General features: G+C 35.2%; 1 protein-coding gene across 2 annotated transcripts in view; it reads right to left on the bottom strand.

Annotated features, from left to right (window-relative positions):
• Nucleotides 1-3342: 3342 nt before the first annotated feature.
• Nucleotides 3343-10290, bottom strand: part of atp6v1h (ATPase H+ transporting V1 subunit H) — an 86855-nt gene continuing 79907 nt past the window's right edge. For both annotated transcript variants that reach the window (XM_088919693.1, XM_088919692.1), the window contains one exon: nucleotides 3343-3740. In XM_088919693.1, the coding sequence (XP_088775819.1) occupies nucleotides 3677-3740 (64 nt within the window). In that variant the 3' untranslated portion in view covers nucleotides 3343-3676. The remainder of the gene's footprint in view (nucleotides 3741-10290) is intronic.

Raw genomic sequence — 10290 nt, 5'->3', positions numbered from 1 at the left:
TCCTAGAGTTTATCTGTGATTTTTATCTGGGTACAGGTGTATTTTGGCTGTACTCTGCAAAGAAGATAAGAAGACAGATGAATGAACTGTTTTTTTAAAATAATTAAAAATTATTTCTTTCATGGTGACCTTCAATCACTGCTACTACAAAAAACAAAAACAATAATAATAAGTAATGATAATTCCTTTCATCTGTATAACAATCTTGGTTTCATTATAATTGTCAATTTCTCTGAGATCCCAACAAACAAATAAGTTATTGTTCGAGTCTATCAGTAGATTTTCCATAATTAATGAGGGGTTCTCTCTTCTGTTGTGGTGTGAATACAATGAGAGATTGTATCCCTGGCTTTTGCAAGTAATTAAACATATTCGCAGGCTCTTAAACCACACAAATGAATCACTCAGTCCTGATGTTATTTGTAGAACTTGTCTATAAGCAAATCAATACCTTGCTATCTCCTAAAATAGTCATCAAATCTATTTATGTGTTCAAATATTCTGCACAGGGGAAATGGGTGTTCTGTCCTTATGGCCAGGCTAGTTAAAGACATCTCAAAATGGTGCTACACAGAACAACTCAATATTATGGTTAGCAGAAAACAATCTAAATTATCACTGATTTCCTATCTGTGCAAATTTTTCACTTATTTTTCCATATATTATAAATAATTCTGTATGTAGTGCATAAAATCAAAATGTTTACAATGAAATTTTTTTTCCATCTTCTTACTGTATTGTTTCTCTCCAAATGCTTCCTAACATACATGCTAAGGAGCAGATCAATATCTTTTTCTGTACCTTCTCAATTACATCTCCTTAAGCCTACTAATCAGTTCTGTGAGAACAGGGGAATGAGCACTTTGTTTTCACCGCTGGTGAAACAGATCGACCAGATGCCTAGTCAACAAAGGATTGCTGCAGTCTTCAGCACATAAGAATAACTAATGACAGCAGCATTATCATTTCTAGACTGATATCATCGACAGTATGAGTCAGATCTTAGAAGCTCAATAAGGCTGAGCTTAGGCAGCATTAGAATGGAAGATGTCTTAGGAAACCTAGATTTTTTTGTTGGTTAAAATTGTGTTGGTAGATCAATCGGTGGCACTTTCATCTGGACTGAAATTTCTAAACCAGTTTTTAAGTATGGTGACAAGGTACATTGTGCTGTAGGAGGTGTCATCATTCAATCAAATGCTAAACTGGCAGAACTGTTGTCGAGTCCGTAGGGTTTCAGAATCTGACTTTATGATCTCCCATTAGCCTATACTGTATAGAACTCAATGCAGTGAATATACTGTAGTATGTTACAGAGGTGATATCATTATCCTGAAACCCAGATAGAGTGCAATTCTGGTGCATTGCTAACAGTGTCATCTTCTGTGGTAGAATTCTACGCTGTGAAAATGTAGAAATAATTAGTCCTTATTTGCTCGTGTTGCATCCTTCATTTTAATGTACAACACATATAACAAAGCTAGATCCCGATCTTCTATGCTGGTGTAATGTACGGCATGTGGAAAGGTAGATACAATAGGAATTTTATTTGTATGGGGAATGATTGTGCAAATAGTTGTCTTGATAAGAATTAATAAACTATAACTTGTGAAATTCAGTGATTAATTCAGTGATCATACAGTTCCCGATTAAGTAGTATTTTACAAGGCACAATTTAAAATACACAATAGTTTTGTAGAGTTCGCTAAAACATGTTAGCCATTTGAAAGTCTGTAGGTATATTTGGATTAAAAGACCAAGGATTAAGCTGTTTGAATTTGGTAGGCAAGCAAGCAAAACTATTGGATTTGGTGAATAATACCATCGACAGCAACAGAAGGTTACAGGATTGTGCTGAAGGCAGAGCTTGCTGGAGGCAGAGTGTTTCTTGGGCTCAAAGACTGAAATAGAAAGTGGGACCAAGGCTAGGATCAACTGGTAAGGCCACAGCAGACTGACTGCCACATACAGAATAATGCACTGCATGTACTACAGTAGAGTGGTGTTTGATACCTGTGCATATACATAGTAGGACATAACAGAATGTTCATTCTTACCCTAAAATCTGTTATAAACTCCATTAAATGCAAACTAGTACACTGTAGAAATAATAATAAATTAGTGACAGGTTTAACTGAAAAAGACTTAATTTCACTATACACTATCAATTCCAAAGAAATACTTCAGATGTTGGAGAAAAAGGGATTTTTCACCTTACATTTATCCTATTGTCACAATTTAAAAAATATTTGCATGTTGTTTTATGAATCACAATGATTAGCACAGCTTATTTTTCTTTACTGAATTAAACTCAAAGGTGGTACAGTATGTCTCAAGACAAAGTTTATACTGAATACTTAAAGCCTTGAATGAACTCACAAAACTCCTACAGTACCCTATACATTTAAATGTTTGAACTGAAGCATACAAGAAACACAGTAAAGTGTGGAAAAACAGCTGAATTAGAACAGAGAAAGGGATTTATAAAGCCATTCATACCACAGTTTTCGTTGTATCATACAACGATACAGTATGCAACCATTTAAGAAGTATGAGTAATAATGTACAGTAATAATCTCTCTTGGAAGTTAATTTACTTTGAAGCATTTCAAAAACATGCTGGTCAAGTGTTTTTGAAGCATTTCAAAAACACTTGACCAGCAATAGGTTTCTGTTGGAATTCAAAGGTAACATCCACATCATTTATGTTACATTGTTATACTGCTTGCATTTTATGATAAAAAAGAATGGTATTATTAAAATACTTGTGATGATAGACTAGTGTTGCAGCAGTAGTTTGGAGGTAAGGAAAAATTGGCTTGAGGGCTTAGTCAATGACAAATGAAATAACTTCACTGTGGAATGAGACCAGAAACATCTCCCACTGAACTGCAAAAGCCATTAAGCTTCAGCAGCCACTACAGTGCAGAACAGATAGAGATGAGACAAATTGTTTCCCAAAGGAATTAGGGGGAAACTTTATGTCAGCCAGATTGTGCAAGCCCAGAGTGGAATTTAGCCATGACACTAGGGTTATCACCCTTCATCTTAGACCTCGGTTTAATGTCTCATTATAGGAGTTATGACACCTCCTATAGCACAGTGTTTCCACTCAACATACTGGGGCATTGGCTTTACGAAATGTGTGATCCAGTAGAAAGTCACCTACTGGTTTATGAACAGGAACTTGGTATTTCCTTAGAGGTCTCCCATCCCATTACTGAGCAGCTCCTGCTTTACGTACTGTAGCTTCTAAGCTCTGTCGAGATCAGCCTAGAAAGTGATAAGGCTTTTCTTAAGCCATTCGAAAATTAGTTACTGACACATACACAAAACATTTGGTTTTAGATTACTGGAATTCATTTTATTGGAATGGATTGTAATACATTTTTTTTTCAGTAAGACATAAATAGGTTACCATTTTAACAATTAAAGACACTGGATTTTCTTTAAATCACGTACACTACAGCACTTCCCAGTAGGAACATCAGAAAAAAAAACAACAGACAAGGAATTTCCCATTAAAGAATAATTTAACATATTTCAGTAATGGCAAAGAACTGTAGCTGCATCTACATATTAATTCTAGGATCAAAGCAAACAACATCGAATGACGCAATTCTAAAGCAGAAAGCACACTTCCACTATCATGTAGGTATCAGTGAGGATGTACAGTTCAACTCCTGGCAGCTACAGCAGGAGGCTGTTCTGATGACTGCAGTTGCTTCCCAAGGTATTCCCTGAAAACAAAATAAAAAAACAGAAATAATATTAATAATACAAAATATTTTACTGTATTCATTATTAAACACGTTATATTGTTTATTTAACATTACAGTAATTTCAGGATATCTCAAAGGGAACATGTATAAGCAAACAAAAAATGCCATTTTAACTTTCACATTTTTCAATCATTATTTCCCCCGTGTTCAATATTATTTCACTATTAAGCCTTGGGCACTTAGGGACCTTCCTACAAAGAGAAAATTGTACCATAGACAGAACATTAACATTATTGTTCATCTCTGAAAACAAGTAGAAAAGTGGGAAAATCTGAAGAATTTCTGGCTTTCCTACAAAAACTCAGAATCAATAATTGTAGGGTAATTGAATTATGTCATAAATGAGCTCAAGAATACATGCAAAAACATATATTTAGACATATATATTTATCAACCCTGCATGTGAGTATTAAATAAAACTTGAAAATTAAAAACTGAGCTTCCATTTTGTGATGATAATCTTTTATGATACATACATACTTGTAGTAAGGATATTAGTGATCAAAGATAGTATGCCACCAAATATTTTAGCTGTTTTGAAAACAAAGCCTTAGAATCATATGATCTGTGATTTACCCACTGTAAGTTGAGGCTGCTAAGCCTCTTACACAAGACAGTGACATTTTGATTATTTTTCTTTTATTAAATTCATTTGTCCATTTAGTGATCTGTGGAAGACATTATCTAGTGTACCAGTATGAAATAGTTACAGATGCCTTGATGACTTCCACCCAAGGCTAGGGCAAAATTAAAAATCTCCAAAATGACAAAATCAAACATAAAGGAATATGTACATGAATATTAGATTAGGCTCTATACTAGTATGATAATGTACACAAAACAAAGAATGTTGCAAGATAAACATTGTTGCCATTACATAAACTGTATAGCTAGTGTCTAAAGAACCGAAGCACAGAAATTAAGATTTTATAGAGAGAAAAAAAAGGCACATTTCAAGATAAAACCTTTTTATTTTGTGTAATGTCTACCCATTATTACTATACATTACTTAAACCAAAAGGCAAGAAGAAGATTCAAATTCACAAAAAAATAGGCTATATTAAAATGTAATAAAACAATTATTTTCCACCACTAAGAAGTCTACATAATTAATAGCATCATTTAAATGTATTGTATTTTTATTGTCATTTACCATCATCTAAAAGTTTTAAGAACTGTGATGTAAATGAACAAAGAATAAAATAGTGATTTTGACAATGCTACTGTACCTTTGTCGCAATAATGAATCGAACATGACACCAACCCATCTTTTGGACAGGATAAGAGCCCAATCATTACAGAAGACTAGACAATGTATCTTACATAAAATCACTGTAAAGGTTGTTATAATTTGTCTTCTCTGTGTATCTTAACGTGGTCATTTCATTGCACAGCAAAATTACTTTTTTTTTAAATTGATGTAAATATGACAAACAGCCCGTGTTAAAAATGGCTTACACAATTATTTTATGTAAAAATTATTTTTTTTCAATAAAGAAATAATAAAAACTGTGGTAACAATAAGGGAGGGTTACCTCAAACTGGGCAGAATCTTTAGTGAGCTACCACTGCTCTTCCTAAGTTATCTAGACTCTGGTGCAGTCTAAACCTGGTATGATTTGAGAACAAATCAGTGTTTCACAAGAGAAGACCTTCAGTGATTTCTGTTACTAGTGAGAAGCTCCTCCCTCCAACTAAACACAGTGAACAACAATCCACAGTGACTGTGGAGCCCTGTTTGGTCACGTGGCCCTTAAGATGATTATGAAACAGCAGTAAAACCTGTTTGCTTACGTAAATGCTTGGAGACAAATCAGCAAGCAGGAGACCAAAATAACACAATTCAGTCAAGCAGAACTCCTCCAGAATCATATTTTACTCAAGTGTTCCTTGACACAATAGTTATGGAGTGTCTCAAGTTCATGTTTCTGTGCCCACAGCATACTTAAAGGATACAGCAATTTACGTCATCATCACAGACAATTTCAGTTATCATAACAAGCTTCCCCTTCATCTCAAAGAGTTGACAGAGGAATGCTGAAGCTCCTAGGTGCAAATAAGTAAGGATATAAACCAGCAACAACAACACATAACACTTTATTCCCCACCCCTTGGGGTTGGCAATCTACATCACATGTAGGCATCACATGTTGGCAATCTACATCACATCACATTATTGGCACAAAAAGGAATTTTTAATAGCATGTGCAATGAAAGCACCATGTGCCATAAAAGTCCAATAAGCCACTAAGAAATTAAATTAAAAAGTGATACAAAATGGTGCTTAACTGTTCTGTTATTCTTTATAACATGCTACCCAACGAGAAAGGTTCACTTGATTTATTTGCAGCATTATTTTTAGCAGAGCTAGTCTATTTTTTTCACAGGAAAGCTCAGAATCTGTGCCGCTGATAACATTTTTCACACTTAAGTATAAAGTCAAATATTTTGTTCTTTGGCTAAGCTGTGGGAAGGTGAAAATCGAGATCTTTTGTTAGAAAAAGTTCAAACTACCCCAAACTGCAAAATGAAAAATGGGTTCCGAAACTATTGTTTCTAGCCAGCATCACCAGATCAAACTGTTATGGGTCTTTTTGAAACGTGGAAGACTTTTCTCGTAAAACTTGCTGTTTTTTGTTAGGACATTGATGCCTGTACTTTCCCCTATTTCTGCCGGTGAGATTTGAGTGTTTGAAGAAAGTAGAATATTCACTGATCTCAGCAACTGGACCTACTGTACATACTTCTGTAAACCAGTATTTTCACATGAACACTCAGAGGCTTGTGTACTGCTTAAAGTGTCAAACTACAAGAGTGATGTTGGCTAGCACAACAAGCCAATGTAATATGTACAGTATGTCTTACTAAACGGTAAGGGCAACTGAATGAGCAAGCTCTTGGCACGCCCCTACTAAAAGGTTACTGTCCACCTCTCTAGGGGATGTAGGGCTGAGATGACTAGAGTCCTAATATCTACCAGAAAGTGTATGTGTACCCAGCTGGAATCTGGCCTTTGCCCTTTCACCGGATTGGTCCGTACCCAGTGTCTCTCTGATGAAAGCCAACAATGAAAAGTGATCTTAGCTGCTTTTATAACATTTTTCAGGAGTGGGCTTCATTCCTTGCACCTATTTGGAATTCTGAAATTCCACTTTTCATTGACTTTTTTGAAAAATGCTGAAAGCATTTCACAAATGTAAAGTCAACATCTACTTTCAAAATCAATAAATGCTCATCTGTTACATTTCTGTTAAGAAAGTAGTTTGATACTTTAAGATTTGAGAATTTTGTAAATTGCATCCTTAATGTTTTCACCTTGACACACATATCATCAGGAAAACATCTTTTCACCATGGGGAAATCTTACTAACTTTAGCGATTTTAACTAACACTTTCTTATTCTCTTAGACTTCCTGAACACTGCATGAAGCTCAAAAGCCAAGAGTACTTCTAAATTTTCATGTTTCATTTCACACATTAGATTTTTTGATTCCTACAGTACAGCCTATTCACTCATCACAAGGCAGCTGTGCTGCTTTAAACATGGTTTTATTTTCTGCATCATAATTCCTTAGCAACGTTCCAAAGCTACATGTTACAGGCACTTAAAAATACATAGCTTATGAGTAATTACCCACATACAACACACTAGCTAGCTCAAAATAGCAAAAAGCTGCAACACAGACTCCTCCAGGCAAGAAACTGCTCATTTGGTAGTGAGGGAGCCTTGCTGTAATCACAATGTTTATTTGCATCTTACATTAAGATCCTCTAATAATTCTGACTGGAACATTTTAAAACATACACAGCATTTGGAGTGCTGACTATAACACATCACTAGAAAAGAAAACGGTTATGTAAAGTATAATTATGCTGAGATCAAGGTTGACATTTGCAAGATTTCTCCATTTTATAAGAAAATAAAGCACTGTTAGAATGAGAAAGGAAAGTGTCAAAACTTAGGTGTAAATCTACTCATTTATATATGCATATATATGTATAGATCTGACATACTCTTACAGTCAGAGGAACTGGCACCATCCATCTCTGGATTGAGGCTTTTAAATCCCAGGTGGGACATTTCTGTAGTACCCTTGACCAAATTCACTCAGATTGCCTCAGTAATCATTGGGTGGTGCGGTGGCTCTGTGGCAAAAGATCTGTGCCTGTGGCTGGAAAGTTGCTGGTTCGTATCCCGCGGCTGGCATAGGAATCCTACTGTATTGGGACTGAGCAAGGCCCTTCACCCCAACTACTCCAGGGGTGCTGTATAAATAGCTGATCCTGCACTCTGACCCCAAGCTTCTCTCCCTGTCTGTGTGTCTCATGGAGAGCAAGTTGGGGTACGTGTAAAGACATATTCCTAATATAAGAAATTGTATATGGCCAATAAAGTGATCTTCTTCTAAATGTCCTGCTGTTAAAATGGATTGAGTTTTTTCTTTTCTTTCTGTGTTTTCTATTTTGTATCTATAGTTGATGTTTTTCTTCCTGCATGCAAAATCCTTTAAACAGAGCCTGATTTTTAAAAATAATTGTATAAAGCACTTTTCTTGCCCTTATATTTCTTCAGTTTGATTTGCTGAATTAATCTGTTGCCTTTTCTTCTGATTCCATTTTTATCATATCTCATTCTACTCCTCTGAACCAAAGTGTGCTTCTGAAATTCTAATTTTTTTATTTGGACTCTGTCCGTTTCAAAGATCACAATTCCTTAATGATTATTTTATCTCCGTTTACCACCACCTTGATAAATTGAAATACAAAATTCCTCTTGCAGGTGCTCTAACACAATTAGTAAGAAAGCAACAGCAGTCATTAACTACGGCTGTCATTTTAGTTTCTGCTGCTGACATTCCCCTTTTATTTCATTTTCTGCCTGTGTTGTTTTTAGCACCTGTAACTCACCATGGAAACAGATATATTTCTAGTATATATTAAAGGGGAAATTGATGTAAATCAAAGTTAAACTAAATTACACAACCATTAAGGTGGATCATTTTAACCTTGTTTATGATTGTAATTGCAGTTGATGTGCTACATACTGTATGGATAGCAATCAAGAGAGGCAGGTAAGGAATTATTACAGATGATCTTTTTAAAATAAAAAAAACACGATTAGAAATTAATTACAATTACAAATTAAGTTTTTAATCTTAGGTCCTTTCCTTTGCTTGAATTAATATTTAGTATCAATAAGTAACATCTGATTGTGTTTTTCCTGCCTGCAAATCCCAATTCCCATCTGGTCTGGGACAATAAAGTACATAAGATTTGTCATGTACAGATGCAACCATCTAGAATGTGCACGGCGTTAGTCAGGATGCCGCAGAACGCACTACAGTGTACTGAGCGGCACGCCTTTCTTATTTTTTGGGAGTAATCTGATCCAGGACTTCACTATTCTGTAAAACTGCCATTCGGCACAGTGAATCCTTAAAGTACTGCAGCTATGTGTGGCTGACATACACATTTGTAACATATTAAATGTTTATTAACCCATTAGTGCTTTCCTGTGCTAATCATGTATGCACACTACCAATAACCAATTTCATTAAATACAATGATTACATTGTTGAGACAGGATGTTGTTACCACAGCTCTAAATGTGATGTAACAGTACTTTATGACACTAATAGAATTATCATTTTTTAGTTGTGTACAATATATAGAATTATTAGTAATTGTGTATGAATAGTAATTACAAAGCAGATAAAATTTTGATTATAAATATTAGATATTAGACACAGCGGCTTTAAAGACATATTGTAACTTTAAAAAAAAGAGGCCAGATGAAAATAAAAGTTTTAACTAGGTGATGAGGTGGAGGCACAGGTGTCAGGAGAAGAGACCTCACACTGGGCTGGTACAGTAGTTAGGTCGCCTAGCTTGCAGTACACCTCTGGAAACTTTCTCATGGGTTTTTCTAATTTTTTGGAAAATTAACTTTCAAAACAAGGGGTCACGTGAATTTTCTTTGCACGCATGCCGGTTACAACAGAGCACCAATGGTGAAGCTGCCAGTGATGGGAGGTATCTGCAAGATGTCACAGCCAGGCTGCAGAGCCACGACATCAGGAAGCCATCCAGTGGGGTTTATGGGAATTGGAGTCCCTAAGCTAACACAGCATCTGTGAGCGATTATAGCCTGATATACCCATCTCCCCTCTGATTGATGTTAATCAGTACACCCTAGCAGGCAAATTGAACTAGTAGCTAGTGCCTGCTATGGGGAAAAATTAAGACAGGGTTACACATTGTAGCAGATACAAGTGATCACATTACTGAAGTGTGCATTATACCTAGATTAATATATATAAATTAATATTGCAATTCACTGTTATATTTTAACATATACATTGTGTTAATGTATTTGGCTCACACTCTGAATAAAAAAAATAAATTTTGTGCTTGGTAGGCATACATTTCCTTAAATAATTAAAATTATTTTAGAAATGTATAATTAATAAATGTACTCACAAAATCCAAAAGTATTGTAAATATCTGC

The sequence above is a fragment of the Atractosteus spatula genome, chromosome 6, assembly GCF_055471065.1.
Source record: "Atractosteus spatula isolate fAtrSpa1 chromosome 6, fAtrSpa1.hap1, whole genome shotgun sequence".
Lineage (NCBI taxonomy): Eukaryota > Metazoa > Chordata > Actinopteri > Semionotiformes > Lepisosteidae > Atractosteus > Atractosteus spatula.
This window is presented reverse-complemented; position numbering and strand designations above follow the sequence as displayed.